This window comes from Natrix helvetica (assembly GCF_964273705.1).
Source record: "Natrix helvetica genome assembly, chromosome: W".
NCBI lineage: Eukaryota > Metazoa > Chordata > Lepidosauria > Squamata > Natricidae > Natrix > Natrix helvetica.
The window spans coordinates 52,000,250-52,023,558 of record NC_138555.1 but is presented as its reverse complement, the minus strand read 5'-3'; the positions used below and the strand labels follow the sequence as shown (position 1 = coordinate 52,023,558).

General features: G+C 46.8%; 1 protein-coding gene across 1 annotated transcript in view; it reads left to right on the top strand.

Moving 5' to 3' along the window:
* The window catches only part of LOC309400288 (KAT8 regulatory NSL complex subunit 1-like), a 529,998-nt gene that overhangs the window by 407,871 nt on the left and 98,818 nt on the right, over positions 1–23,309 (top strand). Inside the window, exons 10-14 of the mRNA XM_081968699.1 lie at positions 8,896–9,101; positions 9,453–9,736; positions 10,487–10,884; positions 12,743–12,838; positions 18,198–18,319. Of these exons, the coding sequence (XP_081824825.1) occupies positions 8,896–9,101; positions 9,453–9,736; positions 10,487–10,884; positions 12,743–12,838; positions 18,198–18,319 (1,106 nt within the window). The remainder of the gene's footprint in view (positions 1–8,895; positions 9,102–9,452; positions 9,737–10,486; positions 10,885–12,742; positions 12,839–18,197; positions 18,320–23,309) is intronic.

The following is a 23,309-nucleotide window of genomic DNA, read 5'->3' as shown; positions in this document are numbered from 1 at the left end:
TAATTTTCCCTGGCTATTTCTTTGGAGCAGCACTGCTCCCACCTCCACGTCGCTGTCATCTGCTTGGCTAACGAAGGGTTGTTCAGGGTCAGGATGTTTCAGTGCCGGTTCCTTTGCGAAAAGTTCTTTTAGTGTTTAGAATGCCTTTTGGCAGGTTAGGTCCCACTGTAGGGGTTGTGCCAGGCGAGGCTTCGTCCCCGGTCCCCATGTCTTTAGGAGGTCTATCATGGGTTTGGCAATCTTCGCGAAGGAGGGGATGAATTGCTTGTAAAATTCCCGGACCTCGCGGGAATAACGGAAACCTGGTTGGGCCACGAGGGAGGGTTACCCCTCGTGGAAATGTGCCCACCAGGTTACCAAGCATTTCACCAGCCCCGGGCCCGGGGAAGGGGCGGTGGGGTAGCAGTGATTATCCGGGAGGACTTAGAGCCGAGGGAGTCCACTGTGCCACAGACGTCCGGATGTGAATCCCTTGTTGTGAAATGGGGCCCTGGGAGGCAGTTGGGCCTGCTGATAGTATACCTGGCTCCCCGCCATACATCAGCGATCCTGCCTGAGCTCCTCGAGCTGATCTCATCGGTGGCGGTTGAGACCCCCAAACTTCTAGTGATGGGGGATTTTAACCTGCCGTCGGTGGGAGAAGCATCAGAGGGGGTTCGGGAGTTCATGGCTTCCATGATAGCCATGGACTTGACTCAAATGATTCAAGGCCCGACACACGAGGGAGGTCACACCTTGGACCTTGTTTTTGTCTCTCGCCAGTGGTTGAGTGATCTGGGAGGAGTGAATTTAACCATCACTCCTCTGTCATGGTCAGATCACTCACTCCTCCGACTTGACTTCCCTGGTGCTACCCCTCGCTGCGGGGAGGCGGAACCGGAAAACACTAGATGGTTCCGCCCCAGGCGCTTGATGGAACCAGACAGGTTCCAGACGGAGCTTGGGCCACCTCCTGCAGCCCTGACCCGCCCTCGGGTAGAGGACCTGGTGGCAGCGTGGAATAATGCGACTACCGGGGCCTTGAACCGGGTGGCGCCTTTGCGGCCTCTCCGGCAGCAACGATCCACCCTGGCTCCTTGGTTTACCGAGGAGCTAAGGGTGATGAAGCGCCGCAAGAGATGCCTAGAGAGTCGTTGGAGATCCTCCCGATCCGAATTTGACCGAGCACAGGTACGAGCCCATTTAAGGACGTACCTAGTGGCATTGAGAACGGCCAAACGTCAATATTGTGCTGCTCTCATTGCATCCGCAGAGAACCGCCCTGCCGCCCTGTTTCGGGTGTCCCACTCCCTTCTGTTTCAGAGGCCGCGGGAGGCCCCTCTACAGGGTAGGGCAGAGGAGTTTGGGAAATATCTGCAGGATAAAGTCGCTCAAATCCGGAAGGATTGGGTCCCCTTCAGTGGCCCAGTCGAGACGCCAGTGGCGAGTCTTGAGAAACCTTTTTGGGAGGAGTTTGACTTGGTTGTCATCAAAGATTTGGACAGATTGCGTGGACGACTGCGACCTACCACATGTTTACTGGACCCGTGTCCCTCCTGGCTTGTACTGGCATCCTGGGAGGTTACACGCGACTGGCTCCTGGGCCTAGTGAACACTTCGTTGGGTGAGGGGTCTCTCCCGGCCGCCTTGAAAGAGGCGGTGGTGAGACCCTTGCTCAAGAAGCCTTCCCTGGACCCTACGGAGCTGGCCAATTATCGTCCTGTCTCCAACCTTCCCTTTTTGGCGAAGGTTGTAGAGAGTGTGGTGGCTTCTCAGTTTCCACGACATCTGGAGGAGAATGATTATCTAGACCCGCGCCAGTCCGGCCAATTATCGTCCTGTCTCCAACCTTCCCTTTTTGGCGAAGGTTGTAGAGAGTGTGGTGGCTTCTCAGTTTCCACGACATCTGGAGGAGAATGATTATCTAGACCCGCGCCAGTCTGGCTTTCGCCCTAGGCACAGCACAGAGACGGCCTTGGTCGCGTTGGTAGATGATCTCTGGAGGGCCAGAGATAGGGGCTGTTCCTCTATCCTGGTCCTATTAGACCTCTCGGCGGCTTTTGATACCATCGACCATGGTATCCTGTTGCGCCGACTGGAGGGGTTGGGGGTCCGGGGCACCGTTTTGCGGTGGTTCGGCCTCTACCTCTCTGGCCGGACGCAACGTGTGTTGGTAGGGGAGCAGAGGTCGACCCTATGCCCCCTTACTTGTGGGGTGCCACAGGGGTCGGTCCTCTCGCCACTCCTGTTCAACACATACATGAAGCCGCTGGGTGAGATCATCTGTGGTTTCAGGGTGGGATATAATCTGTACGCTGATGATACTCAGCTGTACATTTCCACCCCGAACCACACCAACGAGGCCGTCGAAGTGATGTCCCGGTGTGTGGAAGCCGTACGGATCTGGATGGATGACAACCGACTCAGGCTCAACCCTTTCAAGACGGAGTGGCTGTGGGTTCCGGCTCCCCGGTTCAACCAGATAATTCCATCTCTGGCCATTGGGGGCATTCAACTCGCCCCCGTGGAGCGGGCGCGCAATTTGGGCGTCCTCCTAGATGCCAGGCTGTCCATGGATGAACATGTGACAGCCGTGGCCAGGGGGGCGTTCCACCAGGTTCGCCTGGTGCGCCAATTGCGCCCCCTATTGGACCGGGACGCCCTACGCACAGTCACCCATGCGCTGGTGACGTCTCGCCTGGACTACTGTAACGCTCTCTACATGGGGCTTCCCTTGAAATGCACTCGGAGACTGCAGTTGGTCCAGAATGCGGCCGCGCGAGTGATTATGGGGAGTACCAAGTACTCCCATGTGACACCTCTCCTGCGCGAGCTGCACTGGCTTCCTGTGGTCTATCGAGTGCGTTTCAAGGTTTTGATTACGATCTTTAAAGCGCTCCATGGCTCAGGACCTAGTTACCTGCGGGATCGTATTCTGCCCCATACATCCCTACGACCCATCCGCTCACACAGAGAGGGACTTCTCCAGGTGCCGTCCACCAGACAGTGCCATGGGGCGGCGCCTAGAAGCAGAGCCTTCTCTGTGGCGGGCCCAGCCCTGTGGAATGACCTCCCCCCGGATATTAGGACCACTACTGACCTCCGCTCCTTCCGTGTCAAGCTCAAGACCCACCTTTTCCAAATAGCTGGCCTGGCTCAACCATAACTTCGTATCGCTCCTGATGGGTTTTTTTAATTTAGTAATTTTATTTAAGGGGATTTTAAATTGTGTTTTTAATTGTCTTTCACTTATAAGTCAACTCTCCTCCATGCACATATGTATATGTCTCTGTTCTTTTTGTATATATGTTTGTCTTATGTGTATTTTTATTTGTTTTGATTGTACGCCGCCCCGAGTCCTTCGGGAGAGGGTTGCGGCTAATCAAATAAAAATTATTATTATTATTAAAAGTTTGTGAATCCTAGGAAGCTTTGTAGCTGTCTGTGGGTGCGAGGGGTGTGCCAGCCTAGGCCGGCTTGTACTTTGGCTGAGTCCATCTCCTCTCATTTGACACTTGGTACCCCAGGTACTCTAGCCATGCACAATGAAATTTGCATTTTGACAGCTTGACATACAGGTTTGCTGCCAGATGTTTTTTTTTTTTTAAACAAAGTTTTATTGGTTTTTTTAATATTTTACAAAAGGAAAAGGTAGGGGATAGGTTACAAATTTTGGCAACTGCAGTGTGCGGTAGGTGCGCCCCCCCCCTCCATACTCATAGTATACATTTGCACATAATTCATTATTAGATAGTAGCATAATAACATATAGTCAGCATGTAAGTTCAGTTAATAATTTCGAACAGTTTATGTCAGGTGGATTTTCTTACTCATTTTTGTGATCTGAGCTTTCTCAATGTTGCCCCATCTCCCCCCGCCGACAGAGCTCCGGCCCCTCCCGTGTCCTGTGTATCTGGTGGAGGATCCTCAGGTTTTTCTAGGAGTAGTTTGTTTTTTCCATAAAGGCCTGTGCCTCTATGGGTGTATTAATTCTAACTCTTGTCTCCTCCCAAAATATTAGCATACCTTCAGGCATCAACCATCTAAATCACACCCCCTTCTGGTATAGTTTATTCGCTAATTGCGAATAGTTTTTTCTTTTTTCTCTTACTTTCTTGGGGATCTGTTTCAGAATGGTTATCTCCTTATCTTTGTATGTCAGGGCTTGCCCCCGTTGTGTGCTCAGAATTTCATCTCTTGTGCTTTTTCTAAGGAATTTAATGTGTACCTCCCTGGGAACATTGTGTGTCCTAGCATAAGCTGAATTCACTCTATATACCAGGTCTATTTCCCACCCCATCTGTTGCTTCTCTTTCTGGATGTAGTCAGCCAAAATGTTTGTCATGATGTCCCTTATATTTTCATCATCTGTCTCTATCACATTTTGAAATCTAAGATAAAAGGACATTCTCTCAAACTCTATTTTCAACTGCTGGGAGTCAAGTTCTTTGTTTCCCTTCTGCATCCCTTCCATCCCTTCCCTCATCTCCGCCGCCCCACCCTCCAAGAGGTCCAATCTCTGTGAGTTCTTATTAATTTTGGCCTGGTTCTCTTTAATTTCTTCTTTCATCTCCTGCAGTTGTTTCTTTATTTCCTCTTGTCCCTGTATAATTTGCTGAAACATTTGTTGAAAGTCCATCTCCAGAGATTTGGGTTGCATCAAAGCTGTTATTTTTGATTGTGTACTAGGACTGGAGGTTGCAGATGTCGGGGCAGAGGCAGCAAAGCCAGGCTTTCCAGGAGGTGGTTTTTTAGGTGGCATTCTTTATACCATAAAGAGTTCAGTCAGTATAGAGAATGGTCAATCAGAAAGGCAAGGCAGCTAAGAGAGTCCAAGAGACAGAAGGTCCAGGCAGAAGAGAGTTTTTGTTTCCACTGGCCCTGGTAATAGAGCAAAATTTCCACTCCAGGGAGTTCAAAGAACAGCAATCCACAAGAGACTTATCTGAGCAACACGGAGACAAAGACTGGAAGCCTGAAGTTTCAAAGGTGGAGTCAGATTTCACATTTCATAAAGACAATGGAAGTGTGCCATCTTGCCCTGCCAGCTTCGGGTTTGGAGGCAACAAATAAAGTTTTCAAAGTTCAATGTTCAAAGTTTCCAGATCATCATTGTTTTAGGGCTTAAGTCCGAAAATTCACTTAATTCACTAAATAGGAGCGTGACATCATTGGTTGGCTCTCCCCCTCCTCCTCCTTTCCCTGGGGCAAAGAGCTAAATCGTTTCCAGCCGCCTGTCCGAGGGAGGGGGGGAATTCCCCCTCCCTCCAGCCGCGCCTCTCCGATTCACGCCGAAAATAGGATTTAAACAGCTGACTTTTTTTTCGTTAGAGTTGTTAGGGTTGTTAAAGGGAATGGAGAAAGTTCACGCCTCACCGCACAGCAGCCGCATCCTTCTAGTTTCTTTTTCTCCGATCGGCATCGTAGCGAAGACGCCGGAGCGTCTCCCCATTGTGCTCCCCGGTGCCTGGAGCGAGGCGGGGGACCTCCCGCCGGCCGCCGCCGATCCAGGGATCCCCCGCGGTGCCGCCCCTTCGGCAGGACGCCTCTACGGGGCGTCCTGTGCCCCCCAAGGAGTGGGAAGCCCACCAGGGAAGCGGGGGGCGAGCAAGGCTTGCTCGTCGCCGTCGGCCGCCGGAACCAGGCTGCCAGATATTTTTTCAGTACCTGGCGGACTAGGGGTATGTGGTCTTCCATGGTCACAATATAGATGAGGATGTTATTCAGGTAGACAAGGGCCCTGTTATGGAGGTGCTTGTGCAGCACCTTGTTTATTAATTGCATAAACACTGCCAGGGCCCCCTGCAGTCCAAAGGGCATTACTTTGAATTTGAAACTCCCTAGGGGGCAGTTAAATGCTGTTTTCCATTCATCTCCCTCCCTGATACGGACTCGGTAGTATGCTTCTCTGAGGTCTAATTTGGTAAAGACTTTTCCCTTGGCTAGGTGAGACAGCATGTCCTTCATGAGAGGGAGGGGGAATAGGTTGTGCGGCCGCACACATGCACACACACACACACACTTAATCCCCCTAAAATCTATGCATAATCTCATAGTTCAATCTTTTTTTAAAAAAATAGGACTGGGGCTGTGATCCGTGGCTTGGCCAGCTTGATGAACCCCCTTGCTATATTCTTGTCTATGTATTTGCGCATTTCTTGCATTTTCCGGGGCATCATGGCATACAGTTTGGGTTTGGGAAGCTTAGCCATGGGGATGATTTCGATGGTGCACTCCATCTCATGGGTGGGTGGGTGGGTGGGGGGTGTTGTTGCAGTAGTTGAAAGTTATAGCAAGCGAAAACCTTCAGCGAGGTTGTGATATTCTCTGGGGATCTGTTTGGCCTCTGGGATTTTGTCAGAGGTGGCTGCCAGCTGTTCTTTTGGGGCCTTAGGAGGGGTTTCCTGTGTGGGTGATGCCCCTAGTTGCTGGTGCAGAGGGGATTGGGGTCCGGTTGCCCCCTTGCCACGAGATGGCCAGGCCCCACTTTTCTACCCAGAAGAGCCCCAGGTCTGTCATTTTGGGGGTATTACGAATCGAATTGATTCCCAGTGGTCCCCTAGATCTAGCCTCACTGGTTCGGTCAGGTGGGTGGCGTAGGCTACCCCCAATAGGGACCCATTGACCTGTTTGAACCTGATCGGGTGGGCCAGTCTCTTCGTTCTAATCCCCAGTTTCAGGACCGTGGTTAGGTTAATCAAGCTTCTAGTGCAGCCTGAGTCTATTAGGGCTTGAAAAGTCCCCCAGGTCCCTGTCTTTGGGGTTGTGAAATGTATCGGGAAGACGAAGGGGTGGATTGGTTCACTCACAATAGGGTTGTTTTCACCCTCGTCCTCACTGTCATAGGGTTCCAGTGATTGGTAATCATTAGCTGGAGCCCCCCCCCCCTTCAGCTGGGTGGGGAGGTACCTCTACAGCCTGGAGGGCTTTTTGGGATGTGTTGGTGGCACGCCTGGGGCCTCGTTTCAGCTGCGCCCTGGGTGGTGGCTCTGGCTTGGGTTTCAGAGCTGGGGTTCCGCATGCCGATGCAATGTGGCCTATTCCTCCGCATCTGTAGCATTTCAGCTGGCTTCATGGGAGGGTTGCCCTTGGGGGCGGCTGTGCTGCTGTGGCCTCCTGTCAGCCAGATGGTCTCCAATCTGGTTGTTTTCTCTCCTTGGTGTCTGGTTGCTTCCGCATGTCGTTGGCGCACAACCAGCAGTCAACTTTTATGGCTACTTGGAACCACTCAGAAAGTCAGTTTGGAATGTCGTGATAGGCAGTTACTTGGCCGATTTGCTTATCCAGGCTTGTTCTGAAGAAATGAACTAATAGCCCCTCTGGCAAAGGTGGTACCTTTCCCACGACTGTCCTGAATTCACGGATGTGTTCCTTAATGGGTCGCCCACTCTGCTTTAAATTTCAAAACTCATCCTCTGCGTACTTCTCCACCTCTTTAAAGCTGGCTTCAGACTCTTGCAGGAAGTCATCAACGTCTTCCATTTGGGGGGCTTTCCTCTTATGGAGGCCTGCTAGCCATTCCTTTGCTTCCCCCTCTAGCCCCCCCTGCGATGGTATTCACCATGGCTCTGTGCGATGGGTAAAGGTGTCTGTAATGCTCTAGATGGACTCCGGCAGAATCAAGGAATAGAGCCAATTGATCTGAATCCCCATCAAATTTCCCCCTGAATCAGGGCGGCTTGTTCAACCCTGCCTCTCCCTCATCATGTTGGCTCCTGTATGCCTGCGCCTGGTGTGTTTGGCGGTCTCCATTGGCTGTAGCTTGTAGAGAAGGGGGGGAGCGTTCGCTTTGGGCGGCTTGCCTGTGGCGCGGGGGAGCCACTGGCTGCAGCCTCGGGCTCAGTTTCCTTCTGATGGGTGGAGAAAGGGTCCTGTGTTCTTGTCTGTTTCTCCTCACTTCAAAGGGATCAGTTGCGACCCACCCTCTCTTTTGGACAGCACGATGACCCCTCATTGTGAAGGGTGGCTCGGTCAAATTCCTCCCTTAGCTGTTCTAAGGATCCACCTAAAGGTTCCATCAGAGTTTTGGGGAGTCTGACCTATTCCCATTCCTTCATCCATTCCAGTGTTCCTCGCTCGCTTATGGGTTTCCTCAAGCCACAGGCACTAGGATAGGGGAGTTCGACCTCTGCCGCTTTAGGGGCTCTTTTCCACCAATACTTATCCTTTTTCGTTTTGGTCACTGAGGCGGGCGTCTCGTACATCTCAGTTTTGATGGTCAGAGAGGTCTGCAATTCGATTCCGACTCGACTGCTGGTTCCTTGAGGTCCCTGGGGGTGGGGGCAAGTTCTCCCTCCTTCTGGATCGCCAGGAGCAGGCTTTCTTCAGATAGTCTGCCTTCTGCCATGGTAGCCTGAGTTTCTCTCCACGCACCCCAGGTGTCGGGGGGCAAATGGAGAGTCCAGGGCTCAAGAATCCCGGTCATTTTGAGTAGTTTTGAGAGAGTTGGCTTGCTGTCAACCAATGCCCTAATTAAAACATGAATCTCAAGCCGAGTGTCAGACCTGGAAGCCATCTTTTACTTTTTGGATTTCAGGCCTGACACACTTTCGACTGTGGGAAAATGGGAGGGGGGATTATACAGATTATGGGTGATGTGTAGCCATAATAACATTATTTCTCAGAAAGTCAAGGTCGCTTTGCCCCTGCACCTGGACAGATGTGGATGGGAGGAATCTTCCTTCATGGCAATGAAGGATTGGACCATGTGATAGACTTGTGGGTGTTGGGGCAGGGCCTTGAATTTTCAACTAGGTGGGAAAACCTGGAAGCTTTCAGATTCAGGTTTTCCCCTATGTGTCAACATGACATCTCTAATAAAATGGAACTTTGAGGAAACTCAAGCTTCGGAGTTTTCTAAAATACTTCACCAGCTCCCCCAGACCTTGGGGTGCTGTTTGGGGTCCTGAGCCCCAGTGTCGACCTGAAACCGGGCAACGTAAAGACTCAGGGAAGATGGAGGAAGAGAAGAAATTCACGGGGGTAGCCATAGGTGACGGATTGGTGATTTATGTCGAGACCATCTACTCTCCTTCCCAAGCCATGGTGGAAGCTAAGGAGGCCGCCAAGAAGGAACGCCAGCTGGGAGCCAGACGCAAAGAGCCGGCTCCTGGGCGAACCTCGTAACCGGACCTGACCCTGCAAGGCGAAGCCACGGGATTTACCTCCCCTTAGGAGATGCTTTTGGAACCACAGACAGGTGTGGGATTAACCTTGAGCCACGAGTGGAGAATGCCAAAGCAGACGCGCAACAGGTGCTCCGGAGAATGGAGATTCCCGCCCCCGCCACGCAGCCAATCGCTGGCTGGCCTCCTAGGCCAATTCGGCCAGCTCAACATGAGTGGGGCGACCCATGCCCCTGGCACTGAGCAGCCCAGGTGGATCTTGGCACAACCGACATTCACCTTCCTGGGCCATGAACCCACAGCGCAATGGAGTGGAGCCTCAGACTCTTTTCATTTGGCGTGAAGCAGATCAGCAGAGCTTCTGGGGGATTCCGACCCCAAGTTTGCATCCGGCATTTGGATTACCGCCAGCGAGCCAGATCCCACTGAGGTGGGTCTTCTACCCTGGTCAAGGATGGGTGCAGTATCAGTGGACGCCAGCCCCACTCCAGCAGCCGTTGCTGGTTCAACCGCTTGGAGCTTTCCACCTGCAGATCGTGACTCCACAGCCGATCCCGGTCCAGCCACAACTGTAAATGCAGCCCCAAACCGCAATTCCCCAGCAGATCCCAACCCAACAGCAGCCGCCAATGGTACTGCCACAGGATTGGGCCCAGCAATAGATGCCTGCCCAACAACCTGCTCAAGCCCAGCAGCAAGCCCCACCTGCTCCCCCGCCTTTCCGATTCTGGGCAAAGTTTGATGGGACACTTGGGAGGCTAGCCTATTTTCTCAATCGAATCTGTGCACACATCGACCAATATGGGGATCAATACCCTTCTGATCGTGATTTGATTTTGGCCATATCAGACGGTATGAATGAGAGTGAAGCGTCGGAATGGATACCTGAGCTCCATGATGAAGGGGCCCCTGAGCTAGGTGATGCCGATGGGTTTGTTCAACTGATGCGGGTCAGATTCCACAATGTTGCCCATTAAGTGGAAGCGGAGGCGCAAATGCAAGAGCTGAAGCAAGCCAGATGACCTGTGAAAGAGCTCATCTGGGAGTTTCGGAGACTGGCTGGAAAACTAAGAGACTGGCCAGAGCACCTCCTAGTACACACTTTCAAGGAGGCCCTGGACCCGGATCTCAGAATGGCGTGTGGCATCCAGGGGATGCCAGACCACATCTAAACGTGGTACAACACAGCTGTTATCTTGGACCATGATCTCCACCCCCACAGAAAGCCAACCACTGAGAAACCAGCCAGGAGACCCCTAGGCCGCCGAGCCCAGGTCAAGAAAGCTGAAATGCCTCCCCCAAAATTGACCGGGACTATCAAGTGCTACCATGGCCATCAGAATGCCTGGCCCCAGCCCCAGTCCCACAGGTGCTCCCTCCAGCCACAAGTGGGACAAAGAGGACCTCATGGAAACCACCCTATAAGAGTCGCCTTGCTAACCAAGCTGCCGAGGTTCTGCTCCTGCCCGAAGAAGCAGAGGAAACCCCAGACAGTGGAGCCCCTCCAAGTCCAGTGGTGGAAAACAGCAGCAACAACAACCAACTGGTAAGTGCAGCCATCAGCCCTTTTGCCATCAAAGCCAAAATTATAGTGCCCGGGACGGGGGTAGAAGGGGAAGTAGATGCTGTCATTGACACGGGCTGCACCCAGTGTTTATTCAGCCTCCCCATCGTGGAGCAGCTGGGCATACGGATGAGACCCCTAGCCTGCCCCAACCACTTTGAGCAAGTCCACGGGACGATGATCGGAGGGACCCCCACCATGCTAATCACAGACCTCGTGAGGCTGCAGATAGGGCATCACCGGGAGCTCTTCAGATTCAACATAGCGCCAAAATACTACTTTCAACTGCCCCCTCAGTAGTTTCCAATTCAAAGTCATTGTGAGGCCTGTAGTTATGTTTCTTTTAGGATCTTTGGCCTGCCACACTTTCTATTATTTTCCTATGCTGTTTCATTAGTGTAGTAGTTGCAAGGGGGGAATAGAAAGGAGTAGGATTGTGGAATGTATTGTTGTCATTCTTTTATAGAAGCTTAAGGTCATCTTTTGTCTCCGCACCTCGACACCTGACCGGAAGCAGAGGGGTGTAGATGCCAGTGTGGAAGATGATGATTGGAACATGTGATGGATTTGTGGGTGTGGGGATAAGATCATGAACTTTCAACTGGGTGAAATTCCATAGACGTGCTAACTTGCCTGTATGATTAAATTGGAACTTTAAGGATGATTCTGCCTTGGTTTCTGATTGATTTCATGCATGGTATTTAGAACGCTTACATTATCCCAAATCTCCCTTTAAAATGAAAGAGCTAGCACACACACCCTAGCGTACGAGGGAAAAATATGGAGGTTCTTGAGATCGGGCTTGTAGCCATACATCATGAAGAAAGGAGTCTGATTTATTACACTGCTCCAAGTACGGTTGACAGTGTAATTTGCATATTTGATAGCATCACCCCAGTATGGGTTACTGAGATTGGCGTCTTCTAGGAGACAACGCATCATGGTTTGTAGGACCCCTTGTCTTCGTTCTGCGACTCTGTTATGAGTCAGTGTGTACGGAGCGGATGTTTGATGAAGAATTCCATTCTTACGCATCCAGTCCTGGAAACGCTGAGACATGAATTCGGCACCACGGTCACTCTGGATTCTGGTGATGCGAACTTGGTGTTGGGTAGTAACAAGTGCTGCAAAGTCTTTAAAGATCTGAAAGGTCTCAGATTTCTCTTTCATAGGATATACAAATCCATATCTAGAGTAATTATCAACAATTGTTAGAAAATATTTTTTACCACCAAGTGTTGGCGGAAAAGGACCCAGTATATCAGTGTGTACCAAATCAAAAATGCATGTTGACAGGCGTGTAGCGTGTTTGGGAATGGCCGCTGCTTTGGATTTGGCCTTCTTGCAGACAGCACAATCCAAAAACACCTTACACCCCTTTAGATCCAAACCTTTTGCGAACTCCGGCATTTTCCTAAGGAGACGGAAACTGGCATGCCCCAATCTTCTATGCCACTTGTGGATACACCTGGAATGCAAAGGTTTACCAGTTAGTGAATTTTCAACATTAACACTTTTATGAGGAACCTCAGGCTTGCTCTGAGCAACCTGTTTCCTTATTTTCTGTTTATTGGCTTTAGGAGCCTTTGGAGTAGCTACAGGATCTCTTACTGGAACATCTCTCTCTGGGCCTATGCTCTCCTCTTTTGGAGTTTGTATACTTGCTTGTGTTTGCGGTTTAGGCTTCGGTTTTATGTAATAAACACCAATTAACATGGTTTCAGCAACAATATCTCCATTTTTAACTATGTAACTTGCTCTTTCGAGGTGGTGAACCTGGAACTTTGACACTGTAGACAAGTGACTTTGACTAAGCAAATTACTAGTTGCTGTAGGTATGTAATAAACATCAGGGATGAATGCACCATGGCTCTTCAACATAAACAGTTCCTTTTCCCATGACCTTACAAGGATGATTGGAGAAAGAATAAAGTTCACGTAGTTCAGGTTCAGGCTCGTGCATCTCTGTGAACAATTCCTTTCTGTAGGTAACATGCAACGCTGCACCACTATCCAAAGGCCACAAAAGCTGTCTGTCGTACTCTGGATCAGGTTGTGGATCATTGGTTAAGGCCAATGTGGCGAGTGGAGCTTGTGGATCACGCCTTGGACCATGACGACCTTGTCTTCCACCTCTACCTCTGCCTCTGGAGTCTGTTCCTCTGGGCTGGTATGTGACGGGAGCTGGAACTTGTTGGGGACAATCCCGGGTGTCATGTCCCACACGGTTACAGATGTAGCATCTTGGCATCCTTGGAGCGTAGGCTCTTCCTTGGAAGGGACGTCTCGCTGGAGCTTTTGATGCGGGCAGTCCTCGCAAATGCGGCATGGCTAACATTAATGATTCCTCTTCAATTAAAAGCCTGCAAATATTGTCGACTGTGCATTGAGCAATAGGCACATGGTTAATCTTTGCAATGGCATCTTTCCATTCATAATTCAATGAGTTAATGATAATGCTGATCATTTGAACATCATCAATAAAATGGCCTCTTTCTCTCAATTCTTTTCTCATTCCTTTCAGTTTGGTCAAATGTCCACCAATTTGTTCACCAGGTTTCAATCTCAAACCATGGAACTCAGACATGAGCAAACGTGAAGATTCGATTGAAACGGGCCTGTAGCAATTTTCCAATTGGACCCAAATTTGTTGGGCTGTTGCATCAGGTGGAAAAGTAACCTGCAGTTCAGTATCCATGGACATCAATAATGTTGTGCAAGCCTTAGTTTCTAAGTCTCTTATTGCAGGAGTCCATGGCTGGGCAGGAGGATTAAACACCATACAATGGGTACCTTCTCTGCGAAGCAAGATTGTAACCTCACTGACCCAGGCCTTATAATTCTGTCCTGACATTTTTAATTTTGACTCACCAGTCAATGGAGCGACAGAAAATGCCTGTTGAGGAATGTGCATTTGAAATACTGGCTGTGCAGGTAAAAATGCTTGTTGTTGCACCTGTGGTCGCTGTACTCCAGCTGGGGCCGGTGCTTGAGCAGCGATTTGCCTTTGCTGCATTAAGTACTGTTGTGCTCCATCTGAGAAGGCTCCAGTGCCACCAGGGGGTGCTAAAAATTGGGCCTGTGGAGGCACTTGTTGCATTGCAGCCTGAATATCTGAGTAATTTAATGACATGTTGGCTCTCTTTAGTAAATTATTTCTGCCAGGAGATGGTGCTGCAGTTACAGTTTTGGGCTGTAATATTTCTGCCTGCGTGGCATGTGCAATTGGAGAACAAAGGACACCACGTGACAATTGTGACGTGTACACAGCTCTCTGTTCTGATTTGCCTGACACAATATCCTCCAGGGTGTGTGCCTTAGGCTGTGAAGAAGGAGCCAAGATGGCGTTTTCAGAAATTTGAAAAGCAGGAGAATCCCTCTTATCTGACTTGAGCATGGAAAAAGCTTTTTTTGGCCTGAAATAGCTCACGTTCAAAATATTCTATTTGATCATGATAGCTTTCCATAGCTTGCTCAGAGCTTCGGGGAGAATTATACATTTCTCCCTCTGTGTGGGAGTGAAATTTCTCCTGCTGTGAAAGCTTTGGCCTGGCACCAAGCGTTTCAAAATCTCTTAAGAAGTGTTTGGGAGCATGCATAATTATAAGGAGGCGTTACTGACCTCGGTTGGAACACGTCGCCTTCAAAAGCAGCTTTATCTTCTTGAGATCTGTGTAAGAACATTTCTCCCACAGCATATTCTCCACCCGGTCCAGTTGCTGAAGCAAACGGGACTTCAAGGGTTGTAAAATCTGTGTAAAATACTTTTCACCTCTTCATCGGAGAGATCGGAGACATCTGTAACTCTTGCAGAAAGTTCTCTTAGTTTCTTTTTCTTTTTCAGCATCTTAGGAGTGATCTAAATCAGCGTTCCTCAGTCGCTAGATAAAACATTTGTCTAGATTAGCCTAAGCGCTTATCTTCAAAGTAACAAGGAAGGAAAAAGACATAAATCAACCATCCTCAGCTACCATATGTCAGGGTGTGAATTCTACCCTGTAAATTAACGAGGTATGAAATCGTGGCATTTCCTTGAAGCATACTTTTTAAATAAGCAAAATAAACCCGAGGTATATTCTAAGAAAAACATTTTATTGTAAATAAAGTAAAAATACAAACTTACTAAGTAAATGATTACATCTTGGCAAATTTCCTGTCTGCCTTGGCAGACGGACAAAAGGAAAAAAAAAGTAAAGTAAAGGTATGGAATGTGTGACATGCGCAGTAAAGCTTAGATAAGAAACAGTTCATTCTACCCTATAACTCAGAATGTGGGCATAGCTGGCAAACCAAATAAACGCAGTGACAAGGGGAATCTTTGCAGGAAACAACAGTCCCTTTTACTAGCCGTTGAGAAAGCATTCCGTAAGTCTAATCTTGGTTTCTTGAAGATAGTGTTCTAGGCTCCTAGCCAAGGGGTGGTTTTATCTCTGTAATTAGTCATCCTAGCCAAGCCTGTGTCTGCATATTTATTAGAATCACAGGACAGAACAGTAAGTCATAACCCTTTTTTCTAAGCTTGTTGATACTAAAAAAAATATATCTAAGTATATTCTGCACCAAGCATTTAGAGCAGTAATAAAGATACCTTGAGTATGAAATTTAGGTGAATGGTACAATAAAAATGAATTAAACGAATAACTGTCTTAAATGGGTATAATAGTTTGGTATAAATTTCTATATCAACACAGCGGAGTCTGAGAATCTTTTTAAGTGTTTCACACATACATTAAATCAAATAGATGTTAAATATACAAATATTTGTTGGAGGTGCGAGAAAGAGGTTGGAACATAAACATATGTGGTGGGATTGTGATAATGCACAAAAAATATGGGACATGATGTTTAGGGAAATTAGAGCACTCTTGAATGTAAATTTAGACATGTCACCGGGAATTGCATTACTGTTGCTTGTGGAAAAACAGGATATAAATGAAACAAAAAAGGAATTGATTGTAAATTTGATAATGGCAGCTAGGTTAGTAATGGCTAAATATTGGGGACAAAATTGGGATATTCAAAGAAATGAGTGGTATAATGAAATTTGGAGTATGGCAACAAATGATAAATTAACAACAGGAATTAAATTTTTAAAAGGGATGATTAAAGTAAAATATAATGAAATATGGGGGGATTTTATAAAAACAATGTTGGTGGAAGGCAGAGGGAATAAACCTACTCAAGAATATATGTTGTTTTGGAGGGGATAAGGGCACAATTGGAATATATTGTATATCTTTTGGTCATTATAGAAGAAGAAATATAAGGGAAAATGTTCTTGGGGAGGTGCACAGTAATATTTTTATTTTTTCCCTTTTTTGTATTTAGTTTTATATGTATTATGTTTGTATTTGTATTCAAAATTAAAAAATATATTATTTTTTTTAAAAAGATAGTGTTTCCCAATGGTGGCAATTTGAAGGACGTCAACTCCCAGATTGGCTGGGGAATTCTGGGAGTTTAAGTCCACACATCTTCAAGCTGCCAAGGTTGAGAAACACTGCCTTAAGGAATGTGTTCAAAACCCTGTACACTATAAAACAGCTGAAAGGAAAAGTTAGATCTGCCACAATATGGCACACACTGAGTCACAGATAGTATTGTCAAAGGAGTTTCTGAAGATGTCTGTAGTATCTTAGGCAAAAATTAGGAGTCACAAGCACTTGTTTTAAATGTTATGTTGGTGGGGTTACATATGGAGAGTATCTATGAATATTATAAGTAGGAACATAGTGCACATTTTAGGAATGTTAGGCAGATGGACTGTCTGAAAGAAAGGCTTTCTTTGAATACATGTTTTACAAACTGGTTACATTATACAGAGGGTAAAGCGTGGTGGCCTAGCAGTTAAGACGCTGGGCTTGTTGGCCAGAAGGTTGGCAGTTCAAGACCCAAGCACTGTGTGATGGGGTGAGCGCCTGTTTTTGTCCCAGCTCCTGTCAACCTAACTGTTAAAAAGCATGCAAATGCAAGTAGATAAATACTGTAGGTACCACTTTGGTGGGAAGGTAACAGCATTCCATGCGCCTTGGCATATAGTCATTCCAACCACATGACCATGGAAGCATCTTCAGACTGTTGGAAGAAATGCCCTTCTGGGTTCAGTTCCAAGTGGGGGAAAAGACACTGGAAACATGGAGGCTGCTTTGAAAGATGTTTTAATGGTGAACAGGATCACATGGCTTGAGCTCCTGAACAGAAAAGGGGGATCACATGCTTCAAGATGTTGGGTAAAGAAGAAAAGAGGCAGAGATGCTTAAAGTTCCTGGTTTTATGCCCTCTCTGGGCTTTGAACCTGAGCTTGTATTCTGATTGGTTGTCAGACTCCCATGGGCCCATGCAGGGGCAACTCTGTAGGCTGTGTTTTGAGTCCAAGTTTGGTTGAGCATTGCTTCTTCCCAGGTGCCCTGTGGTGAGATGGGTAAAGGGCTAATACTATCATGCCTTAATCCCATCACCCTGGAGCTGAAGGGGGAGAACTTTGTTATGTAGAATAGACTGTCTCAGGCCTTTTAATGGCCCATCGACAAAGGTGGGGGCTATTAAGAGTGAGTCTGTTTCCTGCCTAAAAACATGTTTCTCCATTTCTTATCCAGGGAAATATAATATTCTGCCTTTTCAATATTTCCCAGGATGTTTCATTTTTCTAGGAGAGGGGTGGGTTTTAACTTCCTACAGGACAGTGCTGGCTCCCTCAGCTAAGAAACGAAGATGAGCACCACCCCCTAGAGCCGGACATGACTGGACATGGGAAACCTTTATCTATGTAAAGCTGTATATATAAGACATTGTCCATTCAGATTCTCTAGAATGGCCTAGAGATGATTAATTTACTCCTTTTCCTCAAGCTGCATGCTTCTTCAGATACCGAAGGATTGTTCTTCAAACATCCTAAATGGAAAAACCTTCATCTAATCAGTATTCAGAAATTATCTAGGATTCTTATCTTCTTTGCATAAACAAGTGATTCAGTGCATGTTGACTTTATATTCTAGCCCTTGGCTGTTTCCTATCTATGAATTTTGCAGCCCAGAAGAATAGCTTTGCTTTAGTTTTACAAGGTTGCTTAACTTGGAATTTACATCAGAAGCTCTAAATTTCCCATTAGTAGTTGATTCCCTGGGATATTTAAACAAATTAGAACTTATATAAATCCCCCCATTGTATTTGCAAACCCATAAAGATTTACATGCTTGTACTTACGATCTTGACTGAGAATGAGCATATCCAAAGACATTGGCCTAAATTTTCTGCAGGACATGAATGTAATCAATATACAAAGAAATAGATACCCTAATTCTCTCCTCTCTGCACTGTCCTTCCCCCAACAAGAGGGGTGAGAAGATGGCAAGAAGTCCCATGATGCCAAAGGTTGAGCTCTTGGCAGCAGCCACTTTCCTGTTAAATCAATAGATTAAAAGACAAGAGCATTTGTCCTTTCTTTCTTGGTGCTATAAGTTAGTTTTGAAATTTTTCCCTCTTCATATCACTGTCTGATTTTCACTATTGTTTTCTGCATTATTTTGCAGCAGCAGCCAAGGAGGAGAAGAGGGGAAAGCTCTTTTGACATTAACAACATTGTCATACCAATGTCTCTTGCTGCAACGACCAGGGTAGAAAAACTGCAATACAAAGAAATTCTTACACCAAGGTATATTCACAGGTTTAGTTAGCACCGTAAACTTTCATGATCTATTTTCCTGTTCATCTAAACCAGTTGAATGGTGTAATGTCTCATTTTTCAAATCTTTCCTCTGTAGACTGCTTGAAAATTACTGAGGAACTACTTGATACACTTTTTTTGCTAACACAGCAAGCATTAGAGTCCACAGACCATCTGAATGAAGCTTGTAAACCACCAGTGGTGTGCAGACTACAGAGAACCTCTGATAAATAGGGACATGTGTGGGACTACCTCTGGGCCCCAAGATGTTGCTGATCTATATTTTTCAGCTGCTAGCATGTCCAGTAATAAAGGATGCTAGTTAAACAACTACAAGACCACCAATGCTCCCTCAGTGGTCTAGAAACAAAGCCACTCTCTTAAGATCAGGTTAAGCATTCTGCTAAATAAGTTACAGAATAGGTCTCCAGTCAAATTTGGGAGGGTCAAGGGCTTCCCAGGAAAAGGAAATGGAGCTAGTATGTTCCTTACACTGGCAGCCTTACAAAATTTTGTTTTTCCATTATGGAAGCCACATCTCCATTGCGAGTGAAATTTCATAAGGTCTAGCAGCTTGATAAAAAATGGAATGGGACTATTAGGTGCCAAACCTTGGCTGCGCCCAGTTCTCTCCTGGACCACCACCACAGCTGACTCACCTCCACTGGCCTTCCACTGGCACTCCTCTCCCACCAGTGACTCTACCCCCAGCCCTCCACCCCCAGTTCTTTGTACTGGCCAATTCCCCAAGACACGTTTTTACCCAGGCGATTTGCTGCATGGGACAAGTTGCCATGCCTTCCAGCAGCCAATTGGACTGCAGGCGGCAGCAATGCAGAGGCGCTGAGGGGGTGGCGGGTGGCTGGAGGTGGCACGGCGGGTGACTGGGCAGCGGGCAATTGCAGTTGGGTGGCAGCTGATTGCAAGAGCACTGGAGAAAGCTGGAATGGGGGTGCACTTTTCTTTGCCTTTCTTCCTCCAAGCCATTCCAAATTCTCAGTTTCCTCAATTGAAGGATGGCTGCAATGCAAGGACCAAGGTTTTAGGCTCTGGCACACTGATCGCTGCAGGTCAGGAAAAAGATCTTCCCACTTGGGAGAAAGAGGTGGGTGAGGGATCATGAAACTCTTAGACTCCTTTTCTTTTTCCTTCCTTCTCTTTCTTTTCCTTCCTTACTCTGTTTCTCTCCCTCCTCCCTCCCTGCATCTCTTTCTTTCCTTTCTTTCTTTCTTCCTCTTTCTTTTCCTTCCTTCCCTCCTACCCACCCTCCCTCTCTTTCTTTTCCTGTTTTCCAAGGGAGAAAGAGAGGAAGGAAAGAAAAGAAAGAAGAAAGCAAAAGAAAGAGAGGAAGAAAGGAAGAGAGGCAGCGAGGGAGGAGGGAGGAGGGAGAGAAACAGAGAGGAAGGAAGGAACCTTTTATCCCAAGTGGGAAGATCATTTTTCTGTCCTGCCAAGGAGACAAGGAGAGAAACACCATCAAGAGGCAAAGAAAAAATATAAGTGCACACACACGGCTTTCTCCAGTGCTTCTGCAATCACCAGCCGTCCGCTCTGCCCAGCACCTCCGCATCACTGCCACCACCCGCCACCCAATTTGCTGCTGGGAGATGTGGCTACTTGTCCTGTGCAGCAAATCATCCAGGTAAAAGCATGCCTCGGGGAATTGGCCGGGATGAAGGGTGGGGCATTGGTAGGAGTGGAATACTGGTGGAAGGCCAGCAGAGGCTGTGGCAGTGGGCCGGGGGGGGGGGGGGGGGATAAAAATAAAAACTTACAAGAACCTGGTTCCATAAGTGTGCACACCCTTTTGATTTTATGACAACATTTTCTTTTGGGGTAGGAGCCTATCAGCATGGCATATCTTGTCTTGAGAATCTTTGCCCACTCTTCCTTGCAAAAGTACTACAAATCTGTCAGATTCCAAGGGCATCTCCTGTGTACAGCCCTCTCCAGCTCACCCCATAGATTTTCAATTGGATTCAGGTCCGGGCTAAGGCTTGGCCTTTTCAAAACTTCGATCTTCTGGTAAAGCCATTCATTTGTTGATTAGGAAGAATGTTATGAGTTGATGTCATGTTGAAGGATGAAATTCCTCTTGAACTTCAGCAATGTAGCAGAGGCCCCTGAGGGCTTTGTACCAAAATTGACTGATATTTGGAACTGTTTATATTTTACTTCACTTTGACTCCCCAGTTCCAGCCGACACAAAGCATAATGCTGCTGCCACCATCATGCTTCACTGTGGATATGGTGTACTTTGGGTGATGTACAGTGTTGTTTTTGCGCCTAACAACTTTTTTGGAATTAACCAGACCCTAACCCAAAAAATTCAACCAGGGTGGATTTGATTTAAATCAAGACGATTTAAATCACGATTTAAATCATGATTTAAATCACTAGTAAAAATGCTTGATGTAAATCAACTCAATTTAAATCATAATGTTTAAAGAGCAACTGTCATCTCTGTCCCACAGCGGCTCCTCCTCAGATCCATTGTTGACTCACCAACAGTCCCATTCACTTTAATGGGATGGCAGTGACACAACAAGGTAAGGGATGTGGCGTGCAACAGGTGAGTGGATGCCCGCTAACAGGCACTGCCATGATGGATCTGAAATGACAGGTGCTCTTTAAATGTAAGGACTCATTCTTGCTGGTAGTTAGAATCTTTAATATTATTATTTGCAAACAAAATGAAGGTTTCCTATTTAGCTTGCAGAGCTTGGATTCACTGAATGAGTTTACCAAAAATGTAAATATTACAGAATATACAGCCTCATGCTACATAACTAAGCTCCATTTCATGCTGAATAAACTAAATTATTACCGTATTTTCGGAGTATAAGATGCACCTTTTTTCCTCAAAAAAGAGGCTGAAAATCTGGGTGCGTGTTATACATCGAATACAGCATTTTTTGCCTCCCAAAGCCTCGCTCCATTCACCAAAATGGCTGTGCATACCCTTATGGAGGCTTTCAGAGAGCTCCTGGGGGCTGGGAGGGCAGAAATGAGCAAAAAATGGGTGGTTTTTTGCCCCCCCCCCGCCCCAGCCCCAGCAGCACTCTATAGGCCTCCATAAGGTTATGCATGCAATTTTTTTGACAAAAAATGGGCCTGTTTTCATGAAAAACAGGCCATTTTTTGCTCGTTTTTGCCCCCACCCCCACCCCCCAGGAGCACTCTGCAAGTCCCCTCAAGGCTATTCATGCCTTTAAAAAAAAAGAAAAACGGGCCGTTTTTGGGAGGTTTGCAGAGTGCAAAAACTTTTTTTTCCTTTTGGAAAGCTCTTTAACTGATTGATGAGATATTACATTGATCAAGTGCTGTGCCAGCAGAAACACTTACCTATCTACTATATTTCTCTCTATCTCTATTTCTCTCTCTCTATCCCTCTACCTGCCTACCTACCTACACACACTCTCTCCTCCCTACCTACCTACTGTATTTCTCTCTTTCTCTCCCTTTCTATCCCTCTATCTACCTACCTACTTTTTTTTAAAAAAATTGCCTCTTCAAAACCTTGGTGCGTCTTATACTCCAGTGCATCTTATACTCCGAAAAATAGGGTAATTTATCTTAAATAGAAAACTATCTTTAGATATATATATTTACTCCATAAGCATTTTATTTAAATAAATTTGATAAAAATAAAAAAAATCCGATTTAAATTTTAAAAATCTGATTTAAATTTTAAAAATCTGATTTTTTTTATTTAAAAAAAAATCATCGATTTTTATCCACCCTGAATTCAACCTTGGTCTCATCAGACCATAACACATTTTCCCACATGCTTTTGTCAGATTTTATGTAGAATGTATCGAGGCTTGGATTTTTTTTTAAGAAAAGGCTTCAATCTTGCCACCCTACCCCACAGCCCAGACATATGAAAAATATGGGAGATTGTTATCACATGTAGTACACAACCATCACTTGCCAGAAATTCCTGCATCTCCTTTAATGTTGCTGTAGGCAGGCTCTTAAGCCAGTTTTCTTCTTATTTTTTCATCAATTTTGGAGGAACATCCAGTTCTTGGTAATGCCATGTTGTGTCATATTTTCTCCACTTGCCGATGACTGTCTTCACTGTGTTCCATGGTATATCCCAGGGATCAGCAACCTGCGGCTCTGGAGCCATATGTGGCTCTTTCATCCTTCTGCTGTGGCTCCCTGTCACCAGTCAGCTCCACAATTGATAGGACTTTCGGTTAGGACAGGTAGAGGAAAAAGGGATGCTGTGCTAGGAGGAGACTCTATGGTGGGGGAACTGGACTTCCGGTCAGCAGAGGAAAAAGGATGCTGAGCTAGGAGGAGACTCTATGGTGGGGGAACTGGACTTTCAGTCGGCTCCAAAATTGAACGGGGGGCTTCTGGTTAGGACCTTTGTAGCTCTTTGAGTTTTTAAGGTTGCTGACCTTAATCCAATGCTGAACATATATCCAATGTCTTGTGGGGAAAAAATTGTACCCTTCTCCTGACTGATACCTTTCAACAATGAAATCCTTTTCATGTATTGTAAGCTCTTTCCAGCCATGGCTTTTACTGTAAGAGGCAACTGAGTAAATGTCAGGAAAAGCCTACTAGAACAGCTGAACTTTGTATGGGCTTGATCAGACTCAGTTGAATTGATGGCAGGTGTGTACTGACTACTGTTTAACATCAGTTTGAATGTGATTGGTTAATTCTGAACACAGCCACACCACTACTTATAAGAGGATGTGCACACTTATGCAACCACTTTATTATTATTTCCCCCCCAAAAGATTTCAGTTTGTTTTTCAATTGAATTGCACAGCTTATAGCAGTGATGGCTAACCTTTTTCTAAAGGCATGCCCCCCCTGCGCATGCGCGTGCGACATCCCCCACATTGGAGGGGGGTATTTTTTCCCTCCCCAGGCTCCGGAGGCTTTCCTGAAGCCTGAGAGGGCAAAAACGGCCTACCCCAGCTCTCCAGAGGCCCTATGGAATGTGGAAATGGAT